Source organism: Armigeres subalbatus, chromosome 1 (genome assembly GCF_024139115.2).
Source record: "Armigeres subalbatus isolate Guangzhou_Male chromosome 1, GZ_Asu_2, whole genome shotgun sequence".
Classification (NCBI taxonomy): Eukaryota; Metazoa; Arthropoda; class Insecta; order Diptera; family Culicidae; genus Armigeres; species Armigeres subalbatus.
In genome coordinates this window covers 192796396-192821730 of record NC_085139.1, presented here as the reverse complement: position 1 = coordinate 192821730, position 25335 = coordinate 192796396, and the positions used below count along the sequence as shown (strand labels likewise).

The 25335-nt window shown below is 40.9% G+C and overlaps 1 protein-coding gene across 5 annotated transcripts in view; it reads left to right on the top strand.

Moving 5' to 3' along the window:
• The window catches only part of LOC134209387 (myelin transcription factor 1-like), a 52469-nt gene extending 29378 nt beyond the window's left edge, over positions 1-23091 (top strand). For 2 of the 5 annotated variants that reach the window (XM_062685373.1, XM_062685387.1), the window contains exons 2-7: positions 3558-4410; positions 4476-5138; positions 21308-21502; positions 21588-21653; positions 21723-22021; positions 22092-23091. In XM_062685373.1, coding sequence (XP_062541357.1) covers positions 3740-4410; positions 4476-5138; positions 21308-21502; positions 21588-21653; positions 21723-22021; positions 22092-22507 — 2310 coding nt within the window. In that variant the 5' untranslated portion in view covers positions 3558-3739 and the 3' untranslated portion in view covers positions 22508-23091. Of the gene's footprint in view, positions 1-3096; positions 3234-3557; positions 4411-4475; positions 5139-21307; positions 21503-21587; positions 21654-21722; positions 22022-22091 lie in introns of those variants that run through there. The other 3 variants (XM_062685400.1, XM_062685380.1, XM_062685392.1) reach the window with 3 other exon arrangements.
• Positions 23092-25335: the final 2244 nt, after the last annotated feature.

The window sequence follows — 25335 nt, the reverse complement described above, 5'->3', positions numbered from 1 at the left end:
AGAAATAAGTCAGGGAGCAGTCAGCCTACTAAAATAGAGGAGGTTCTGGTAATACGTCAACGAAAAATTATTTTTTGCAATTCCTGATCATAATACCTGGTTTACAGTTGTCATTTGAGTGATAAAACGGCCTACTTTTCCATACCAACAGAATGGGTGCTTTAATGACCATTATGCAACTCAAATGGTTTGCATAATATTCATTATAGCACTCATTTGGGTGCTATAATGAAAAACGTACATTGGGACAGTAGTTACTTGACTACATTTAGCTGAATTAGTTTGGGTGAGTGTTTAAATAGTGTACTCTAAGCGTCTCGTAATAAATGAAATGGTTTGTTGGACACAACATCACAATTTTCCAAAGGCAATTGCATCCATCGCTTCATAGCTTTTCAAGCTATGCAATTTGGCACGATAAGATGGAATCTTATTGTTCTCTGCCGCAACATAATTTATTGACATGAATGATCATGTGGAGTAAACTCGATTGTACAATTTTGGTATAGATTTATCATATTAAAGCCCATTTTTCGTCATTGCAAAAAATAGCGTGTGCAACTCGTTGCAAAACTCGATTTTTTCAGCACTCGTAGTATTTATCCAACTCGGCAAGCCTCGTTGGATAAACGTACAACTCGTGCTGAAAAAATCATCTTTTTGCAACTAGTTGCACAAACTACTATTATGTTGTGGCCCCAAACTCTTAGTCTAAGTCAAGTTTAATTATATAATTTCTCAGAAAATAAAAACCAAAGTTTAAAATAATGCTTGTTAACATATTCTTCTGGACATTATTTTTTTCGAACTTTTTTAAAACATTTACATGTAAAGCTATGTCCATTTAGAATCCGGAATAATAAAACCATCTGTATCTCGGTAACGGAATGACGTACAAATAAGGTCGATACATCAAAACAAGGGTAATTCACGGTACTTTAAGGAAAAAATATCAATACAAATCATGTCTTCTTGTTTATAGTAAAAATTCGCACCTTCTTCTTTATTCCTCTCATCAAAAGTTGCACACCTCCAGAGTCAACTTCCTTGGCACATTTGCTCCATATTTTGGTCATCTGAGTCGCGTCCCGAGCTGTTTTTCCACTTTTCTTAAGCTTCCGTTTCATTATTGCCCAAAATTCTCGATGGGCCGGAGCTGTGGGCAGTTGCGTGGATTTATGTTTTTGTCGAAGAAAAGAAATCTTCGTTATTATCGCGGTATCATTGGACGGCTTTATGGGCTTTATGGAAGGTAGACCGCGGTTTTTGAGACATTCCACCTTGTACAGCTTCGAGTCCATCGTCTTATTCGTCACCTCCACCTTATTACCAACCTCCATCGCAGTTAGCAAAAAAGAGCTAACTGCGGTGGAGGTTGGTACTCGGATTCTGATGGCTTTTCCGCAAACGTGACTTTTAAGTGGTCTTGTTGTGTAGGGGTTATCACGCCTATCTAGAGGGTAGGAGGTTGAGGGTTCGAGTCCCTCCAAGACACCTGGATTCTTTTTCGTCAATTTCATATTAATTTGTCCATTTTCGAAACATGTGCTGTGCATATGCACAGCCAAGATTTTTAACAAAAAAATGGTTTTCGTACGGCCGAGTTGCCAAATAATATGCAATTAATTGAACTCAAGATACTTAACCTTCCGGGACTCGCTTCATCCTGGACCGCTCACGCAGTCCCGCCTGTGTTGTGAACGAGAAGCGTGCTTTTTTCGAACCTGTTGTACTTTTTACAACGGTGCGAGTCCCCGAAGGTTGAGATCATGAGCAGAACGGAGGTAGGCATAACTTCTAGGGTTCTATCACCATACCTTCTGACAAAAAATAAAAGTAGCGGATTAACTAGTTGATCATTAGTTCTTCTATCTATTTTCACAGTACTTTAGATCTCTATACCATTCGTAAGATACCGGTTCAATGATCAAACTTATTCCCTAAACCCTTACAAAATCTAAAAAAATGAAGCATTATTGATCATTTTTTCGAAGCAATAAATCATTCCAAGTAAATTGCAAGCCACTTTCGTATAGCCACCAAAATATTTTCAAGTAAATCATTTTTATTCACAAAACTCTTTATCGGAATCCACTTCACAACATGCAGTCATGAATAAATGTATAACAAAGCGATTACATACCGAGAAAAATGTTTCTAGGCAGGAAACACGCGAAATCCACCTTACCATGACTGAAAAGAGGGAAAACAGGAAAAAAACACACTTGTTCGCCGATGATTTTCCGCTGCATCAATGAAGCCATCCCGATTCAGACGGCCCATACCTGCAGTCAGTCCCACATACATGAACCGAAGTCCTCCATCACCGGCGTGAGATTCTCCTACTCGCAGTCACACTCGTCGCCGTCTACTTTATCGTCCGTACAATCAATAAAAATTATGAATGTCACAAGTGCTCTTTACTGTCATCGTCACTATTTTTCCTTCCGACATCTCCCCTCCCCGTTACGTTATCGGTAGGTTGCTTTGCTGCAAAACCGTATCTCAGAAGAACCCCTCTGCATCAAAGGCGGCGCGCTGCGTTCGCAACCTAAAGGGGTTCGTAACTCGCAAGCCACCTCCGTCCATCGGAACCATCAACGCAACGGAGGGAGAGCGGATAGGAATAAAGAATTGTCATCTCCGGTTGTCGTGCGGGAGGGTGGCTGGCAGCAGAAGGCAGAACGATAAATCATATCCTTCATGTCTTTGGCAATTCCTCTAGGACACATGCCTCTGCTGCCGATGCCGCCGCTTGCCATTTCACGGAGCGCAGTGGCGGGCTTGAAAATACAAGTACGGCAAATTATAAATTTCCTATAACGATGTTTCGATGTGCCAATCAAGTTTGTTGGTAGATGAACGACATAGAAAAGTTTTAGGTTATCTATTAATTGCCTTGAGTTTCGGTCCTAGAGTTATTTACCGCAAACCATTTAAGTCAGCTCAGCATATCAAAGCCTATTTTACGGATTATTTTTTTACTTTGACGAATCGTTTCAAAACCGTCCGCCACTGTGTCGGCGCCACGACAGCGACACGGCAATGGAGCCGGAGGAACACGATTTTATTTCCGTCGCAGAGATAAATATGATGGTTCGCTATTATCTCTTGGTTTCGGTTGGACGACGGTAGGAAGATGGTCCTGCCGACGGCGAATTCCGGATTCGAAAGCAAGTGTTCCCCACCAAGGACATGTATGCCGGTTAGGATGCTGGTCCAGGAGGATGGAGGTAATGCGAAAGGGGTGCAAGCCTCTAGTTGCTCATTATCTTTTTACGACTATGCGAGATGGTTCTTTGAAAGTAGGGTAGTCTGGCCCGATTTTTAATGTAAGCAAATTTGACGTTCAATGAGCGCTTGTTCTCTTCTCTAGATTGGGGGGTTTTTAGGCGAAACGCTGGAAGCGAATCAAATGTTGAATGGAAACATGCTTTTCAACTTGGGTTGGGGTTTCAGCAACCGCAGGCGGTCAATAATTAAAGCTGATGCGAAAATGTTAAAGTTCAGGCTAAGCCTTTTCAACTAATTTAGTTATTTTCTTTTCTTTATTACAGATTTTGCTCAAGAGTTCACGAGTTCAACGACAGCTGTTAGTGTTAGAAGAAACCACAACCATACACAATACTTCAAGTGCAATATCTATACGATCTCTAATTAAATCATCAATTAATTGTAGGAGTGTTATCGTTAGTGTGTATTTCTAAGTGTTACTCCGTTCAGTGCTAGATAAGTCAAAATGATTGATAATAGTTACTCGTACGTCACGCGGGATAACCTGCGCTACACTGATCTCAACGATGGGCGCTCATACGCTCAGATGAGCACTCTTTCATCCCCGCCCTCGATGGGCAACCGACTTGGCGAATATGATACGACGGCATCACATTTGACCAACCATCGACCATACGAACCTGCTCCTCAGACGGCATTCGAACGGTACGACAGTTATCCACCGCAGCGAAGTAATCTTTACTCCTCCTATGGGTACTCACAGTCCATCCTCGATGAAGAACAGAAATACATTTCGTCAGAACCTCCAGCTCCCCCGGAGCTCCAATCAAGTCAACACCATCTAGGCTTACCTACTGGCCCTACCGATCGGCATCATCCCATGATGAAAGTGGAAATGGACGAAAGTGCCGGTCCCATCTATCCCAGACCCATGTACCACTACGATCCAACGTGTGGAACAATGCCTCCCGGTTTCTCTGCCATCAATTTGAGTGTCAAAGAAGCCAGCCCCCCAATCCCTTACAAAACCAGTGGTACCCCTTCTCCGAATCCTATCAGTCGAAAACCTGACGATCATAGAACAAATAAGATTTCCTCATCTAGCCCTGAGCCTGGTGCCAGTCCTCAACAACGCAGCAGTCCGCACGCCACTCTTGATCTGAGTTCCAATAATAGGTAAGTGCGCTCCAAGAACGATTCACCGACCTCTTAATGCAAACTAACTTCCTCATCCCATGCAGCGGTGGAACGAGTCCACACTTCGCCCGAAATTCCACCACCGGTGCTTCCAATGGAAGCAACCCGTCGACGAATCCAACCGCCATTAACAACAACAACAACAACAACGCAAACACCACCAACAACAACAATCCAGTGTATACGAACGAAATTCCCGAATCTCGCAGCACATCGGACGTCAGCCAGACCGAGTTCACCGGCGGCAACAGTGACCGACCGCTGGGAATCGGTTTCGCGCGACCCCAGCCCCCCTCTGCATCGTACAGCCGCGAATCCACGCCGGACAGCGGCGGTTCGTACTACGCGGACACGTACCGTGACGCCAGCGGTGAGTGCAACGTGCCACCATCTTCCTCCTCGTCGGCAGCGGCGGCAACCGATCGCAGCCAGAGCTTCTTCTCAAGCGAGAATCTTTCTCCGTATTCTGCAGGCTACAGTCCGCACGCCAGCTACGGGATGGTCGTCCAGCCGGACTACACCAACGGCTATCCGGGATACGCACCGAACGCTTACCAGTACAGCGGTCCCTACGCCAGTTCGCTCGGGTCGGGAGTGTACCCGCCCTCGGTTGCTTCCGGTTATCCACCAAGTTCGGGTAGCAGCTTCGTGACACCGCCGGCGTTAGGGCAGCACATCTCACCGCACGACAACCTGCTGAAGGCTGGGTAAGTGTTGTTGAAATTTTGTTTAAAATTGAAACAAAATCAAAACAAAAGCTTATAGAGCTTTGCGGCATTATGCTAATATCGTTGGTACGTTATCACACCTCTTCATGTTTTCGAAGAGTATCATAAATTCAACCGGTCAGCCCAGAATCATAATTCTTATGCTGAAATAAGAACTTTTTAGCAAATTCGGATGCATCTATGTATCGATTTATCATTCTTTAATCTTTCTACTTATGAGGGTTTGTTACTGCAATATTGATATTATTATATTATTTATATATTTATACTACTTAAGACATTTGAATTGCACAATTTATCATTTTTTTTGTCGACGACGCCGACTGTAAATCTAGTCAATGAAGCTTTCAGTCGTTTAAATTTGCAATATGTATAATCCCAAGCAGCACCACTTGTTTCTCAGCGTGAGTAACAATAACTGTGGTGTGACTACTTAAAGGTCTGAATTATGCGCAGTGCCTCGTATGGGGAACTCTTCTACAACACAAAATAGAAATATGATATCCAACTGAGAATCGAACCATAAACCCTTGTGATTTGAAACCATTCACTCTAGCCATCACACTACTAATTCTATTTCAAGATTCTGCCAACAAGTGCACTATATTAATATCAAAGTTATACGTAACTTCATTGTACCTTTAAGAAAACACGCGGGTCTGATGAAAATAAAACTGCTGCTCAGCTGAGCACAAAGTGTTTTGCAACATATCAGAAACATTGTGGCTACCGCAGTGTACCGAAATGTTATTGTATGTGCAACTAATCCTACCAATCCTCCCAACCCAACCCAAACAGTGGAACGGAAATGAAACATTGTGAGTTTCTGAAACTGGAAAGTGGCTCTAATGAGACTTGATAGTAAGAATCTCCAAAGCAATATATTAGGAACAAGCAGATATTTGAAAGATGTTGCACGTGCTGCTTGGGATAGATTTTGAAATATCTGTCAACGAATTGAAACGGAAATGATACTCTGATATTCACTATACGGATTTCTAGTAAGGGGCTGTCGCCCCTTTCCCAGCGTGGATAATCGCTCATATAAAATTTCAAAAATTTGTATGAACCATGGAATTCTACCATACTCCCCCCTCCCTAAGCTGTCCACGAGGTATATGGGCAGCCCCTAATACTGGATTGCATATTTCTCATAAAATTTATACAGTTTTGTTGATTTTCAAGAGGATTTCTTAATAAAAGCAGATAGGCTCCTGTGCCGATTAAGGGCATTATTGATCATTAAGGCAAAAAGTCTTTTAGCCGAAAATACCTTTTGGCCGAAATAGTTGTTTAGAAAAAATGCCATTTGATCGAAAACGTCATTTGACCAAATAATAGTGAAAATGAAAAGTATGAAGTAATTAATAGTGTCTAATCTTCTGGCTTTTTCAGTTTGAAAATTATTCAAACGGGTTCATATTTGCATTCCCGACTAGAATCCATTAGCCAAACTAGCCGTTTTTTTGTGAACTTATCCCTGCGAAAAAAATGACTCTAATAATGGATAAAAAAACTAGCCGTCTTAATCAATCTAGATCGAGGAAGTCAACGTTAAAGCAGCCCTTTCACCAATCACGATTTCCTGTGTAAATTTCAAAGAGTACTCAACAGAAATTCTATAGAAACTTTCCTGTAGAAATTTAGAACAGCTTCCCGTGGAAACTCAGAAGAGATTCTCATGTGAATTCCAAACAATGTTCTCTGGTGAATCCAAAGAGCTCCTCTGGTAATTCCGAAGAGTTCTCGAAACTTGAAAGTAGTTCCCGTGGAAAATCTGAATATAATTTCCAAATGAATATTCTGAAAAAACTTGAAGAATTTTCTGGGGAAGTTCATCAAATTTTTTAAGGTGAAATTCAAAAAAATCTCCCGTTAATGTCTTGAAAATATCCAAAATGAATCTCCGGAATTTCCACTGAAATTTTTTCCACTGGATTTCTTCAAATTTGAATAGGCGTGGAAAATAATACAATAGCGGCCGATGCAAAAATGTCGGTGGCGGCGGAGGCGTGCCAAAAACTGTCGGCGGCGGCGGCGCACACCTCTAGCTGTGACATCATAGTTGAACGACCCCCAATGCATATGTGAATCTGCTTGAATATCTTTCAAACTGAAAAAGCCAGAAGACAAGAACAAATATCGCAGTCGAACTATAATCAATCAGTAATTATTATTAAATGAGAATTGGGAATGAGAAATGTGAAGCGAGAAATGAGAAACGAGAACTAACCCTAGCAGCACACATGCTTCACATAGGTTGCTGCAACTCATATGTGACCAGATTTAGTCACAATCAAGTTGCTGCAACCATTTTTGTCTGACTTGTGCTGCTCGGGAAGCATCTTAGACGTCTTCTCACGTCTCACTCAAAATTTCTCACTTCTCACTGTGAAAAACAAAGTTCAAAATAATTTTCTTTAAAAAAAGTGCGAAGTAAGACGTGAGAAATGAGGAGTAAGAAGAATGAAGTGAGATGTCTCACTTATGTAGTATCGTGAAAAAAGTGAGAAATAAGAAATAAAATGTCTCACTTTTCACATCCCGTTTCTCACTTATATCCTCTCACTTATTTTTTCTCACTTATTACTTTTCAATTCTCATTTCAGAGTGAGAAACGAGAATAACAAGTAAGAAGTAACAAGTAAGAATTGAAAAATGAGGCATGAGGGGTGAGATGTGTTATTTTTAGCATCTCATTCCTTATCTCTTAATTTGCGCTCCTTAGTTTCCACGATGAAGTAAGACATCTCATTTCTCACTTCTCATTTGTCGCTTCTCAATTATCATTAGTCACTTCCCAGTTTTCACACTCACTATTGGCCAAACGACATGTATGGTCATAGTCGTTCGGCCAAAAGACATTTCTGTTCAACCAAACAAGTTCAAAATAACTGTGTAAGAGTGCCTTTAAAATCAAATCATACAAATAGAATATTTAGTTGCCCATCCCAACCTACCAATGTTATCTTTCTCTTTGTGCTCACGGTGATGCAGAAAGTTCATCGGTCTCTTGGAACAATGAGTATCGAACTAATTTTAGTCTTCTGATGCTTAATTAACTGTGAGGACACATGGTCGCTATCGTTATTGTTCTTAAACTCATGGTGCTCCATGTACAGATGAACAGTGGGAACAGCGTTCAAATCCAAAAGACTACATATTCAATTGGTTGGCTGTGAATATTTGTTTTTCTTGGCCTATCACGCAATCGTAACTAGAAAGTGTACAGTCAGTCAAGTTAAGCTAAATTATTAGCCCTTTCGATGTTTTTGGCCAAACATTTTCGACCGTATTTTCATTTTAGCCAAATGAATTTCGATCAGATGGGTTTCGGCTTAATGTTTTGTTCGGCCAAATAACTTTCTGCATAGTAGCCTTCTGCCAAATGGCCAAACGGCCCTTCCTCGACCTGCGTACCCTGAGTGGTACGAAGGCTCATCTAAAAAGATCTTCATCCTAAGCGTTTGTCAGGTTTTCATATTTCGTCGCTATAAGCATTTTGGTCTGCCACTTCTGTGATATCCTGCTGGAATCCAATTTAATACTTGATGTCGTTTCCATCCCTAATACATTTCGATCATTGTGAGGCATTATATTCAATTGTAGACTCTTACTTGCTTACTTGCTTATGGATCCTGTACAACCCGGTGCACCGGTGGTGGTGCAAAAAGCCGACTTGAAAGATATCCATCCTGATAAATGTTCAGCTATCGCTTAAACCTGTTGTCAGGTTCGATTTCGGTCGCATTCTTTTATTTCTTTATTGAGGCTTCGCCTGACTAGAATTATTAGAGTGGGGCGTCATGGTCATTTTTTCAAATCAACGGTTTTTCGAAGCAATTCTGGGTCCTTAACAACTGTGCAGAATTGGGGCCCGATTGGTTGCTTCCGCGCTTTCCGCATCGCGTTTGAAGTTTGTATGAAAATTAGTATGGGAGAATGCATATTTTCACATTTTTAGTTCTAGAGATTTCAGTTCATCGTAAATCAAGTGGCACAATACGTTTGTGTATAACCCAAAGTATGCCGAAAAATTTTGCTGAAGAAGGCACGTTTCTGGAACGTCCACGAAACAAGTTATAACGCTTCGAAGATTGAGTGTTCAAACCATACGCAAAAAATCGTTTATTCTGCTAACACTGCCGAACTACGTAGACCAATAATTTAACTGAGTGTTATTTCATAATAATTAATCTTTTAGGACTTTGAAGCGAATGGGAGTTATCCGGAAACATTTCACGAAGAAAAAAATCCGACCAGAAGCAAGATGGGTTTTGCCCTTCGATAACCATAGGTTGTCCGGTAGTGCTGGCAGAAAAATAGATTTCTTGCATATGGTTTGAACAATCAGTTTTCGAAACGTAATAACATTTTTTGTAGACCTTCCAGATACGTACCTTCTTCGGCAAAGTCTTTCGGCATCTTCCAGACCATATGTTTATGTTTATGTTTATTGTATTGATTCATCTGACATTTGGTAGTCTTAATGAATATAGTAAATTTAAACAAATATACATTAAACGATTACAATCTTCTTAAAAAGTGGTCAATGGTAAGTTAAAATCAAATATAAATGTTGTTAAACGCAGCCGCAGCAGCACGGAAAGGTTCATTCATGCCATACATTTGATTACGCGGAGAAAGGTGCAGGAAATCTCGTTGACGCATTGTTCGTTCCGGAGCATAAAGATTTAACCTCATGAGAAGTTCCGGAGAGTCAATTTCACCAGTCACGATTTTGGCCACGAAGGCAACCTGCGATCTATTCCTTCTCATTTGAAGAGTGTCAATACCAAGTAGTCTACATCGATCCTCATATGCGGGAAGATGAACGGGATCCCTCCATGGAAGGTGCCGAAGTGCATAACGCACGAATCTACGCTGCACGGCGTCTAGCCTTGAGATCCAGACGCTATGATAAGGGCTCCAAACTACAGAACAAAAATTTAAGGATAGAACGAACTAAAGAGCAGTACAGAGATTTTAGGCAATGAGGGTCCCGCAAGTCTTCAGATAGTTTGAAAATGAATCCGAGTTGCCGATTAGCTTTTGTGATGATGTCGTTATAGTGCGGCTTGAATGTCATGCCTTGATCCACTGTGACTCCTAAATTCTTAATCCTATTCACTCTCTCAAGGGTAGTACCAGAGATACAATAGTCAAAAACTATCGGCTTGTGTTTCCGATAAAAGGAATACTAAGCCTCAGGAGATTAGCAAAGCACCAGTTCGCCATTCTATCCACATGCGATTGCAGTTCTTCACAATCCTCGATGTTGTTGACAATCATAAATATTTTAATATCATCCGCATCAAGCAAACGACAACCAGGAGGTAGAAGTCGGGAGAGTTCGTTGATAAACAGCGTGAACAAGAGAGGCCCCAGATTACTTCCTTGTGGTACACCAGAAGTATTGGAGAAGTATTCAGACTGTGAAGAACCGATTTTCACAGAAAGCAACCGGTTCGACAGATATGATTTGAACCAGCACACTAGATGGCGACTAACTCCAAGTTGTTCTAACTTTGCAAGCAATATTCCATGGTCGACGCGGTCGAACGCTGCTTTCAAATCCGTATAAACTGCATCAACTTGACCACCGGAGTCCATGGTGCGAACACACAGCGAAACAAACTCTATTAAATTCGTTTCTACAGATCGCTTTGGATAGAAGCCGTGCTGTGCAGTAGAGATGTACGCTTTACTGGCACTGAATAAAACGTCATTCATGATTATCTCGAATACTTTGGAGCAAGAACATAAGGATGTGATGCCTCGGTAATTTTGTACATTCCTTTGTCGCCTTATTTATAAACGGAAACATGTGCGACATCTTCCATTCATCAGGAAACTTTCCCTCCTGGAGCGACAGTGTGAAAATCCTAGCTAAGTGGGTAGCCAGCGAGTTCGAACAATTCTTGAGCACAGAAGACGGAATACCATCCGGGCCGGCAGTGTACGAGCTTTTCAATTTTCTGATGGCTGACAGAACGGTCTGCTCATCGATTATAAACGCATGTAAATCTAAAACATTTCTAGGCGTGAACTGATTTGCAACAGCTATTTGATCGGCGGTGGCCCTGGTGGCATTGAAGGTACTTAGGAAATGTCGAACGAACAAATTACACTTTTCCAGCTCTGAACTGGCGATTTCTTCTCCCAGATGCAAGCACGAAGGCAGACCAACTTCCTTTCGTTTGGAGTTAACAAACGACCAAAAACTTTTGGGGTTTCTACGGAGTGATGATTGTGTTCGAAGCACGTAACGACGATAAAGGAATCGATTGTATACACGATATGCAGTACTGGAACGGTTGAACTCCTGCTTCGTAATCAGCGTGCGATTCTTGCAGTACTGTCGCAATGCTTTTGCCCTACTTCGCTTTAGCCGACGCAGACGACTGTTTGACCAGGAGGTTTAGCTTCGGGCGACACAGGGGCACGTGCTCCGCAATTATACGTTGAATTTGGCGAGTGAAATAATTAACAGCATCATCTACACAGACGTCAATCTCGATGGGTGACCAGTCAATACATGAGATAGCATCACAAATACTATCATAATCAGCTCGGCGGTAGTCGTACATTTGGTGCACGTCAGAAGCATCGTCAAACGTAAACAGGCCCGGAAGGTTGACGACTATGTCCAGAGCGGGATGGTCAGCATCCAGGTAGATGAGAGGTTCGATGGCTTCGGAAACGGTGCAAGTAGATTTAGCTGCATCGTTGGCGAGGACGAGATCCAGAAACCGACCATTTCTGTTAGCCACTCCATTAAGCTGAGTCAAGCAATTGAACGAAAAACCATCGACCAATGCGGAGCTACTGGTGGACAAAACAGATTGAGGGTTCACATGCATAAACCCGTCTTCCGATGCAACCCATTCCAAGTTCGGTTGATTATAGTCTCCTAGTTGCAAGACGAAGTCATTGAAGTCCAGGTTGGAACTAATAGAGCTAAAAGAGTTCATGTGATCCCGAATACAATTTATGTCGCTACGCCGGTCTGGAGGTAGATATAATACTCCTATGCTAACGTATTGAGTCACGTGATTGATGATAAATTGAATCCACTAAGAGCAAAAATGTAAAAAAAGTACGATTTCCCATACTAATCTCCATGTAAATTTAAAACGCGATGCGGCATGCGAGGTTGCGACTAATCGAGCCCATATTTTGCACAGTTGATTGGGGTCCCAAAACGATTCAGAAAAACTTTGATCTCACTTGATCGGACGAAGTTTGCGTTTTTCCATACAACTGCGCCCCACTCTAATAATTATATTCCACTGGCATTCTATTGATAAATGTCTGCACCTTCAGTTGTTGAGTGTTCTCCGCTGATACAAATCATGTTTATATGCTAGTAAATCGCCATAGATTTTACTATGAAATAAAGTATTTAACACGGTGGACCATGGCGTAGCAAAGAAGGATTGAGAAACATCCAGGCGATCAGCTCATACTATTTGTTCGGAGCTTGCAATCTTGAATACCAGGGATTGAATCTAAAAGAGAATGAAAAAATCTCTCACTTATCATCTCTGTATACATTTACGATATGTAGCATGATGTCATGATGAAGAACTGATTCGGGGGGGCTAAGCCATATGATAATTTTCTTTTCTAAGGCTCTAAACTCGGGGAACACTGGTTTTGATTATGCATTTCAACTAGTATTACACAGCTATGCGAAAAAAAGGCTCCCAAAATAAAATGAGCGTTTTATCATCACTTCTTAGTGGGAGCTTCCTATTCGATTCTGTTTTTTTCGCACTTGTACATAATATGTACATATTATGTTCGATAAACTTTAGTACTGGTAATAATTCGAAATAGTTTTTGCCTCTCTTTTATCGTTGCTCGTTATCTAATAAGAGCAATTTCTACAAACGCTGTTGAGTACTTATTGAAATAAACAAATCGTCTGTAATACTTTCGATCGTCGCCTTAATAAGCTAAAAGAAATATGTTTTGATCATTTATTATAGCTGTAGAAATCATGTTGCGTAATATGTTGAGCTTGCATTGAACAAGGTAGTGGACCGACCAGGATAGAAAATAAGAAAATAATCAGTTCAGTGTTTGGCTGAGCTTTTATTAAGATGGATATAGTTTTCCTCTTTGTTCATGGTAGATCTGGATTGACTTGAAATTTTCCGAGATTTGAAGTGCCATCATTAAGGACGATAACGCGTAAATCCGGTTCCCAGAGGAGTGCTGGGTTTTACAGCCTGACGAATTTCTTTATTAGACTCCGTAGGTGGGCATCTGGATTTCGGAACATCTGTTGACGTTTTCTTAACCGTATGTTGTAGCAATCGTAAAAAAATTCATTGCAAGAACTACTCATCATTTCTAAGTGGTCACTGTGAGGTCCCTCGGAAATTCCGGCATATTCGGAGAAGTGACCATTTTTTATTCGTCAAAGAAAGCTGTGCCTTTTTTTTTAAATCGATTGCTATAGCGATGGAAGAGCAGTATCACCGCAAGGATCTTTCATCGGCCGAAGGAGTGCACTACGAGTTGCTCCGGTACTTCCGCAATATCTCAATGGACAAATTTCCCTTAAAAGCTGCTATATTTTTTAAACCTCTTTTTATTGCAATTTGATATTAAAGTCATTGAAAAACATCGTAACCAAGCAATCAATTTTCGGAATTCGCCCTTGAAATATGAGACTTATTTTTAAATCACTTGTTGTAGCAATTTGAGAACAATATTATTTCAAGAACCACTATTTTACCCCGTAAAAATTTCCGGAAGTTCCGAAACAGCTGCAAAAGTGGACAAATCGTTTATTTCAGTAAAGTTAAAGCAATATCACTGCTAGTACCACTCGTTTTCCATGTTGAAGTGGACCTTTTGAAGTTCCGAAATTTTCGAAGAAATCATTTCCCTCGGATTGTTAAAACAAGCGATCTATGATCAAGTTATTGCTCTCTAGGGCGAATTCCATAAATTGACTACTTCTGCAGATGTTCCGTAACGTCCGAAGGACTATTTATAGGCAATCCGTGGCCAACTAATTATGCTTGCAATGATTTTACTCTCACATCGCTACAGCAAACGGTTCAGAAAAAAAGTCACAGCTATTTAGGTTGAATTTTAAGAATTGGTCACTTTTCTGGATGTTTCGGAGCTTCCGACTTTTCAAAAGGTCCAAAGTAACATTTTTTGTGAACTAATTTGAATATTGCAATGAACAGACCAATATGAATGTTTTTGATTGCAAACTAAAAAAAAAAATCATGAAAAAAATGTTACTTAGATCCTTTTGTAGGGCGATTTCAAATAATTAACCTCTTCTACACCCAAAACAATTTTGTGTGACATTCTTTGTATTAGGCGTTTTGTATCAAATCTCGCATGCAAACTGATCAGAGAATGTTATACTTGTTATGCCAGCTCATTGCATCATCTAGAAGAGATCGACTGTGATGGTGATATTTGAGCTTCTTTTGCTCAAAAACGGGTTTTATGTTTTTATACGACGTTTCGATTACATATATTGTATCTTTATCAACAACAAATAACAAGTAACAATAAAATGGGATTTAGTTAACTCCTTGATAAAGGTACAATATATGTAAACGAAACGTCGGATAGAAAAGTAAAACCCGTTTTTGATATGTCGACTGTAAACGGTTCACACAAACTTTCAAAAATTTATATGGAGAATTATCCAAGCTGATTTATCTGAAACTGATCAAAACCTGTCCACGTGGCATACGGACAGCTCCTAACAAGTTCTTATTTTCTCGTGACCAGCCTAATGCAAATGGCTGCCGTTTACTTAATGCAATCTGTGCATATGTTGCAAATTATGGCAAACTATACGCGAAACTAATGCAAGATTGCAATAAAATGCTGCAATCTCTGGTTCGGTGTACGGATGTTCCGGAGCTCCCAAAGGATCACTCAGTAGCCACCCGTGGCCAACGAACGACTCTAGCAATGGTTTTGCTCCAATATTGCTACCATCGGTTTAGAAAAGGTCGCAACATTTTAGATCGAATTTTAAGAATTGACCACATTTGCGGATGTTCCGAAGCATTGATTTTTTTTTGTCAAATTTCGAATACGATAAATATGATGTCCACTAGGTGACCAACGCAGTTTAAATATTTGAAGGAGCTGGTGCAATACTTATTTTACCGCTTCCGTGTATATAACCAAGTCTCGAAAGGCCTATTCTTAAACCTATAAATATCTCAGTAATCCGATGAGTAGACATGATTTCTCGCACTGCTTTTTCATGTTTAGTCGAACGTTCTAGCTCCACAATCTAGTTTTGAAAGTTATATTCTTGAACCGATAGGCATCAAAATTCAATTCTCATCTTTTCAAGCTACTTCAGACCTTCTAGCTCCTTCAAAACGTCCTTGATGTAAGATGATTGTCCGTTCAAACAGTGACTTGTTTAACATCACTGCCATCGATGTATGCAGTAACACAGTGCACTCCTTAATAGACATCTTTTTGTAATGTGTTGTGAGAATAGAGACGTTTCACTTCTCACTCCTCACTGTGCAAAATCAGAAGTGGCAAGTAAGACGTCTGTCCTATTCGGCCAAATGCCCTTTCTGGCCAAATGTCCTATTCGGCCAATTTTCCTATTCGGCCAAATGTCCTATTCGGCTATATGATCCTTGGGGCCCTCCTTAGCCGTGCGGTAAGACGTGCGGCTACAAAGCAAGACCATGCTGAGGGTGGCTGGGTTCGATTCCCGGTGCCGGTCTAGGCAATTTTCGGATTGGAAATTGTCTCCACTTCCCTGGGCATAAAAGTATCATCGTGCTAGCCTCATTATATACGAATGCAAAAATGGTAACCTGGCTTAGAAACCTCGCAGTTAATAACTGTGGAAGTGCTTAATGAACACTAAGCTGCGAGGCGGCTCTGTCCCAGTGTGGGGATCTAATGCCAATAAGAAGAAGAAGAAGAACCCTTTCGGCCAAATGACTTTCGGCCTAGTGGCATTCAGGCAAACAGCCCTACCAAGTTGATTATGACTACAATACCTCTCGGGTGTGCAAAGTTTAAGTTTCATAATCGTTTTTGATTTTTTTAAATGCGCAGATAATTATGTCAAAAAGTTCTTTCAGGTTGCATAATGTCTGTTATTCAATATCATTCCCGAGGAAGCAATATAAAGATAAAATATTGACACGTGTAGAAAGTCATTCTAGCCATTTGGATTTGCCGACGACATTATTAATAACAAACAAGTTTGAGAACATGGAGGGAGGTTTCATTAATACATAAATTTTGTATATTGCATTGAATAACATTGAAAGAACAGACAGGAATATTCTTAATCCTTTTGTTACCGACAAAAAAAAACACCCTTACGTTACCGACAGGGTACCCGGATACCCACGGGCTTAAAATGATCATAACATTGTCAGTTTTTCACCGATTTTGACGATTTTGGTTGCTACGGATGCAGGAACTTACCTGCTATTCGATACATGTTACATAGAACCGATTCGACTGGTTACTGGAATTCCGGATTAACTGGGCCAAGTCCCAAAGTATGTATAAATTAAAGATATATATATTCAACCAAATAAAGATTTATTGCGTCATGACTTATAAACTTCGGTGGAAATTTAAAGAATATAACTTAACTATGTTACAGGACCGTCTTATGATTAAATCCCGGAACAGGTATTCCGGAAACAGGTTCCCGTCGGGTCTAAACTGGCCACAAACTCATGCTGATGAAACACTGGCAATATGGGTATCAAAATTCACGAAATTGTTTCGGAAGTATGATCTGATAAGCTATTGGACCATAGGATGGTTTGACAACGAACCGGTCATCCTGGAACAGGTTCCCTTGGGGCCGAAAGTGGCCACAAACTCATTTTGAAGAAACCCTGGCAATATGGGTATCAAAATTCATGAAATTGTCTCGGAAGCATGATATGGAGCGAGGAAGCATTCTTCACTAAGCACTTTGAAACTGTTCTCTCATGAAGCTACCTTCCTCGGGAGTATATCTGGTATATATAAAGGTCGTATATCAGCCGAGATGCTCAAAGCTAACCCCATGACATCCGCTCAACTACTGCATCGTTTATTTCGTAATATCTGGGACGCAGCTTTCCCGGTCGACTGGATGCAAGGTATCTTAGTGAAGGTGCCCCAAAAAGGTGACCTGACTGAATGCGATAACTGGCGAGGCATTATGTTGCTGTGTACCGTTCTCAAAGTTCTATGCAAAGTTATCCTAGCCCGGATTCAGGAGAAGATCGATGCGACTCTCCGACGGCAGCAGGCCAGATTTCGTGCCGGAAGATCCTGTGTGGACCATATTGTCACGCTCCGTATCAATCTGGAGCAGGTCAACGAATTCCAAGAGTCCCTTTACTTGGTATTCATTGACTACGAAAAAGCTTTCGACCGTCTCATTCACGAGAATATGTGGGCGCCCTAAGGCGCAAGGGGGCTCCTGAGAAAGTCATCGGCCTCATCGAGGTACAGTACGAGGCCGGGTCGTAGCTAGTTTGAGGCAAGGATGTATTCTATCTCAGTTACTGTTCCTGATGGTAATCGAGGAGATTCTGGTAGGTGCGATTGACCGTGAACCAAACAGCGGGCTGCCTTAACCATGGAGCACCTAAACGATTTAGAATTGGCTGATGACGTTGCACTCCTCGCTCCATGGTGCTCTGATATACAGAGTAAGCTCAGTAAGCTTGCCGAGCGCTCCTCTTCGGCAGGTTTAGTCATAAACGTCAACAAAACCAATTCGTTGGATGTAAACACGATGACCTCTTCCAGTTTCACAGCAGTCGGACAATTAGTGGAACATGTTGAAAGCTTCCAATATCTTGGTAGTCAAATGTCGCCAGATGGCGGTACCAAGATCGACATAGGCGCACCGATCAAGAAAGCAACCCAAGTAACATTTTAAGTTTTATAACGCTCTTGAAGACCATAATTTGCTCTACAACAGTGTTATAAAACCACCATAAAACAAAATGTTACTAGGGAAGGGCTGCCTTAGCGAGTTCAAGAAATATCTGGAAACAGGCAGATAAGTAAACGCACCAAAATCCGAATTTTCAACTTTAACGTGAAATCTGTGTTGTTATACGCTAGCGAAACATGGTGTGTATCAGTGGAGAACACTCAACGGATGCAGGTGTTTATCAACAGATGCCTGCGATACATAATTCGTGCCGAGTGGCCTCACAAATGGATCTGAAACAATGAGGTCCATCGTCATTGTCACTAGAGGCCGTTAGCAAAAGAAATTCGAGAACGGAAGTGGGGCTGTGTCCACAGTTTACATTGGGCGGAAGTAATCTGTAAACAAGGCAAACCTAAAGGCTCATGGCGACGAAGCCTCAATAAAGAAATGAAAAAAGTCGACCGAAATCTATCCTGGTTAAAGCGATAGCTCTTGCTATCTTCTTTTTCCTTTATGACAAAAAGACTTAAAAATTCTTGACAGGTACTCAGAAATGCTTTATAATGATCCACAGGCGCTGTAAGTATCATTGGTGTTTGCTGAATAATTTACAAAAATAAAAAGGAAGACTAAAATTTTCAAAATTTTTTATGGTGACAAAATGGGTCAAAAACGTGACAAAAGCGGGACGTGATAAAATCGGGTCGAAAATGTGATAAAGTCGGAGGAAGATAAAATCGGGGAGTGACAAAATCGGGTCAACACTGTGTCACTTTTCACTTCTCTCTTCTCATTTATTTCATTTCACTTTTCACTTTTCTCTTTCCACTTCTCACTGCTCACTTCTCACTATTCACTCCTCACTTGTCATTCGACCCAATAACCATTCGGCCTAACGGCCATTCAGCCTGATGACCCAACATCAGTCCCATCTTCTTGGAAAACATGTTTCCGAAAATATTCCAAGAATTTTGATGCCAGGGTGTCTTCTAAATGAGTTTTTGGCCCCTACGAGCCCTCCGGGAACCTGTTCCAGAATGACCGTTCCGGTTCATATTCATCCTATGGTCTCAACTACATGGAAAACATGTTTCCGGAACAATTCCAAGAATTTTGATACCCATATTGCCAGGGATTCTTCCAAATGAATTTATGGTCACTTTAGACCCTTTTTGAACCTATTCCAGGATGACCGTTCCGGTTGATATCCATCCTATGGTTTCAACTACATGGACAATATGTTTCCGGAACAATTCCAAAAATTTTGATACCCATATTGCTAGGGTTTATTCTAAATGAGTTTTTGGCCACTACGGGCCCTCCGAGAACCTGTTCCAGAATTATCATTCCGGTTCATATCCATCCTATGGTCTCAACTACATGGAAAACATGCTTCAGGAACAATTCCAGGAATTTTGATACCCATATTGCCAGGGTTTATTCTAAAATAGTGTTTGGCCCCTACGGACCCTCCGGGAACCTATTCCAGGATGACCGTTCCAGTTGATATCCATCCTATGGTCTCAACTACATGGAAAATATGTTTCCGAAACAATTTCAAGAATTTTGATACCCATATTGTCAGGGTTCCTTCAGAATGAATTAGCGGCCACTATAGGGCCCACGGGAACCTATTCCGGGATGTCCGTTCCGAGTCCATATGATCACGTGGTCCTAATACGTTGGGAAGTCATAATCCTCGAGTTTTCTGCGATACTGGTAACTCAGGATACAAGAAATCATCATTTGGATTCTATAAGACCAACTTCTCCATTTTTGAGACATGGTCTAGCAAATCCGGAACTCCGGTAACCAGGTAATTCAGATCGGTCCTATGTGACACGGTTCGGATAGAGGATGAATAGCAAACGGAATCGTCCAAATCGGTTGAAAACTAACGAAGTTATGGTTATACCAAAACGTGGGTACCCGGGTACCCTGTCGGTACGTTATGGGGTAAAAATATTCAGAAGCCCCTCCCTAAGCCCTCCCTTACTGGATTTTCATTTTCATACCACCTAAACCTTAATTTTGCCGAGTTTGAATATGTCACGGAATTTCAATTTCCTGCGATGTTTAGAACCCTAAAAAAAAGTCACTTGAAAACGAAAAAGGTACCCGGGTACCCTGTCGGTAACAAAAGGGTTAAAAAGACAGAGTGGGAACTGGAACTGGCTCACCATGTTTGTGTTTCCCAGTATCGCAGCAGTTGTATCGTTCCAAAATAATAACCTGGGCCGCCATTAAATTCCAAGGGTGGGAATAATTGAAAGTTGGACGGAGTTGACGAAACCCAAGTAGCACATTTCTATCGAATCTGGTTACAGCAACTTGACAAAATAGCCTCATAGTTGAAAAATTTGACATCAAACGACCAAATTTCGATGCTGATCGATCCGACTTTATCTCCATTCCTTTGACCTTTAAAGTTTTTGGCACAGAAACTAGCCTTCAAATTAAATTTTAAATTGCTTTTGGATAAAATAAGACCATTTTCTCCTTCTTCGCTTCAATTTCGATTGTATTTCCTGTATTATAAAGTAATGTAGTTTAAGACGGGTGAAATGCTATTGAAAAATATCTTTGTTACGAGCTTGATCCCAATCTGAATCGCTGCTAAAGTCATATGAGATATTATTGCCTAGGTCTATGGACCGTATTCCCGACGAATGGTAGTCTTCGATCAAATATTCCATTTTCGAAAACTTTTCGAAAACTTCGAAAACACAGCAAAAACAGTTAGTTGTCAAAACCCGAATTATGTATGTTATCAATATCTGAAACCAGACTACTATGATCGTTCTGATAATTTGTTTTAGTGCGAACTACAAATTGACATTTGCGGTACTTTAGTTTTTAAACCGAAAATCGAAGTTTTCTGTGTTTTTAAATAAACGTCCGAGCGTGACGAGTGCAAAACAACAACTGAGAGACTTCATTCTCTATATGAAAGAGAGCAAAATTCCTCAAGTTTGTTTTTTTTGTTTGATTATTATGCGACATTTGAGTCGCACTTTAAAAAAGTAACAACACACGTTTGGTTATTTTGGGTATTTTTTTTATAGTTCACTTGGCCTTCGAATCTCGCAACAATTCGCAAAAATATATCTTTTTGATATTCTTAAGTCACTCTATTCAATATAAATACCCTGCTGCTTATTAATCCTTACCATCATCTTGTCAATAACGAAGAAAATCACTCTTATTCCTTCATCGACAGACTAACCGGGTATCAACGACTGGAACGGCCCCAGTTCCCATCGCAATCCCAAGAACTGAAATGTCCAACGCCCGGATGCGACGGCTCTGGTCACGCGACCGGCAACTACAGCTCACACCGAAGCCTTTCCGGCTGTCCACGAGCATCGAAACCGAAAAGCAAACCACGCGACGGCCAGGAGTCGGAACCGTTAAGGTAATTCCCACCATCGGCCTCATCGCACTTCCATCGATTCATTTTTGCCGTGTGTTTCTTCTCTTTCGATTTACTTTTCTCTAAGCAGATGCCCCATTCCGGGCTGCGATGGATCCGGTCACTCCACGGGCAAGTTCCTCTCACACCGAAGGTAGTCACCAAAAGCTAAACCAAACCAAATGCTCAAAACCTTACCAATGTCTGTCGGTTTCTTCAACAGTGCGTCCGGCTGCCCGATAGCGTTGCGCAACAAGATGCATATCCTGGAGAGTGGGGGAACCATCGAGCAGGCCAAGGCAGCGATGGCCCAAGCCGCAGCCGGTAAGTTCGAACCGTTCCAGTGCCAGACACCGGGTTGCGATGGCAACGGGCACATCGATGGCACCTTCAGTACCCATCGCACGACGGCCAGCTGCCCAACGGCCCAGGCTGCTGCCGGCCAGCAGGCCAATAAGAAGCCACGCTATAGCGACGAGGTCCTCATGAACTCGACCTCGGCGGCAGCGAAATCTTTCAACGGTAAGCTGATCGAAGATTGACCCATTGTGTAGGTGTGTCCTAAAGATCTGGATCTCTATTGCTTCGACAGACCTGGCAACGAATTATAACCCGACAAAGAATGGCCTGCTTGGCACTAGCGGAGGATCGGCCATTTCCACGGGACCGTCCCTTGGTGGTGTCCTCGGAAGCGTCACTTCGGATGACCTCCATTCGAAGAACAGTCACTCGTCGGATCCGGTATCGGTGCCTGGTTCCGGTGGAATAGGCTCTCTTCCGGGATCAGTTGGCGGAGCGCCGACACAGTCTCAGTCGCAAACCAATGCCGGACCCGGCGGTACCGAAGACATGCTCACCTTGGACGAGGAGATCAGCGAGCTCAAGCGAGAAAATGCCCGCGTCGAGCTGCAAATGTTGCGGCTCAAATCGAACATCAACGCGATGGAATCCCAGCTGAACAACAACGAGCCGAAGCTGCTCGAGATCGGGACTCGGGGGATCACATGAAATTTCCTGACCTGTTAGAGCTTTTAAGTTTCCGGATGAATGGGACTGTGAATGTGTGGGAAACGGTGCGTGTGATGAAGGTGAATGGCAAATGTAAACGATTTGCACTGTATACTGAATAGGTAGAGTGAACGACCGAACAGCGATATCGATTGAGAAGTAGTTACACAAAGTGCGAAAGTTCGGTTTGAAATTCAGATGAAGTTATTACGATTGAATCTTGAATCACTAGAACACACTCACAGACACAATGAAAAATAAGTGAACCTAGTTGAAATGTGCTATACGAACTCATTTTAATTATAAATATTTGAAGCGGAGCAGGCATAGCATTGAAGCGACGAGCATCAAACTATTATCGGAAATTATTGGAATGCTACAATTTTAAGTACCGTCGTAGATTGGAAACTAAAATCGTGGAAGTTAGTAAAGTGTAAGGCAAATTGTAAAGGAAGGTAGTTCTCAACCAAAATCCGAAGCAAAAGACACATTAGCGAAATTGTAAAAAGTCATTATTGTATGTAACCCAGTTATGAATTTTAATAACGATAATAAATATTACATATTTGTGATACTAACATTCATTGGTGGTTCGGCTGTAGTTATTTTCTGGAAAGATGTCCTTGATTTGAAGTTGTTGCAGAGCCGTATACGGTTATAGCATAATGGTTTGTGGAGGGACGGGAAGGGATTTATGATTTTCATACAAATAAAAAACACCATTATTACTACGATGGGGAAGGGGTAGGAATAAAAAAAAATCATGAAAATCTGTTCCGTAATTATTATACCGATTTTTGATTCGCTTTTCGTTTTTATGTAAAGTTTATTTGGAAGGTTCATTTGCCGTGGAGCATTACGGATCCGGAATTATGTTTTTCAATACAGTTTTTCATTATTCTTTTACACTAATTTTAGCTTTGGGGAACCGGAAAACTTAAATAAAAAGATCTTATTGTAGACACGATGACAAGGGTAAGTATGAATAAATGAAAAAAATATTTTGTTGGTTAAGTTCTTAGAATTGAAGATTTGAAAGTGTTTTTTCCAGTTCGTTTATTTAATTGGCTCAAATGCTTAACAAAAACCTCTGCGGAGCCGAAGGCATTAGGCATGAATTATTTAAATTAAATGTTCCCGGCGCTAACTCATCCACTGCGTGTGTTGTTTCTTCTCATCATCTCTCAGTCTTTAAGGTAGTTTGTGTAGTACACTATTTCCTTCTTATCAAAACAGGCAGACCCGATCTTTATTATTTTTAAAATTAAAGTTAATTTTCTCCGAAAACATGGGTTGTCAATTGTCATTGACAGTGTAAACAATCAACTCCATGTTTTGGGCATTATTGTCGCCGTAGCACCAAGTTTGAATTTGGAAGTAGGGACTTGCGAACCGAACTTTCTTCCGAAGTTTTATCTATTAAATTAAATGATGAGTTATTTGGCGAATCCTTATGTGTATCCAGCACACTATTTCCGAAGCTGGGTAACTTGCCTGTATTTCAAGAAAATTCTTCTTCGGTAGAAAATGTCGTCTAACTTTGTACCAGATACACAATATTGTAAGCCGACAAGGTTTGAGTTTGTGATTGGTTGGTTGCCCGATAACTCCAACAAGAAATACTACACTACCAAAAATCCACACATTTAGGCAAAAATCCATAGATTCAAGTTATGATTTATATAAGCCCACACACAACCATTCTTCAAGCAAACCACTTATAAAACATATATAAAAATAAACTTTATGTGTGGTCACGAATAAGTAATAATTTGATTTATGTCTGGATCCTTATCGATCATATTAGGGTGGGTTGACAATTTTCCAACTTTTCTCGTCAAGTCGATCAATCCCTAGTATGCACAAACACAGCTGATCCCAAGACGAATCGATTGGTGAAGAAATCTTGAAAATCGGTCTATCCGTTCGTGAGTTATATTGCCTCAACGGAAATATAAACTCATTTTTATATAGATAGATAGATAGATAGATAGATAGGAACCAGCGAAAGTGGTAGATAAACCACTTTTGTCAATTTTGTGTTTTTTACTCCAACGGCTTCTGTTTGCAAAGATCTAGTAAGGGAAGAACGAAAAAGTGTTTTTTGACAACTGAATCTGGAGATATGCACATTTTAATTTCTGGTATATATCACAATGGCCATTTCGTTGCCAGAAAAAGTGGTACATGTACAGCTCCATCCACTAAAATCAGCTTATTTATAAGAAAATTTTACAACGTGGATGCTCCCTTTTAAAGTGATTTTATAAATGTACCGTTTTGACTCGAAGTCCGGACACCTAAGCACAGCTGAATTTTCAGTTTAATATTTCAAACGGAATTAAGTACTTGACACTGAGTGATACCACACCCTGTCAAGATTAACTTATCAAATTTGCTGTAGTGTACTGAAAATGACATTTTGTAAGCACGAAATAGACAATATAATCGAAAACATTGAACATCGCTTGCTTCGAAATCCGGACACAGTATGAGGGATGCTTCAAATACCGGACAATTTTGCTTCGAATTTCCGGACACTTCGAGTTTGGCTATATGAATTCTCAAATAACCAATTGATTCAAATACGTCTAGCATAAAGCATTCATATTTCTCGATTAATATAAATCCGTAATGTAAGGTTTTTATACAGATTTGTATGGAAATCTGGCATCCCGCCGTTGTATGTACCATTCGAAGTTTTTGGTCCGTGATTAACCAGGACTACCAAAAAACAGTAATTGAAACAAAGCGGGAGCATTCAACTGCAATACACAACATTGGGAATCTAATAGTTTCACACCACTCCTCCCCCCTTAAGGTAGAAC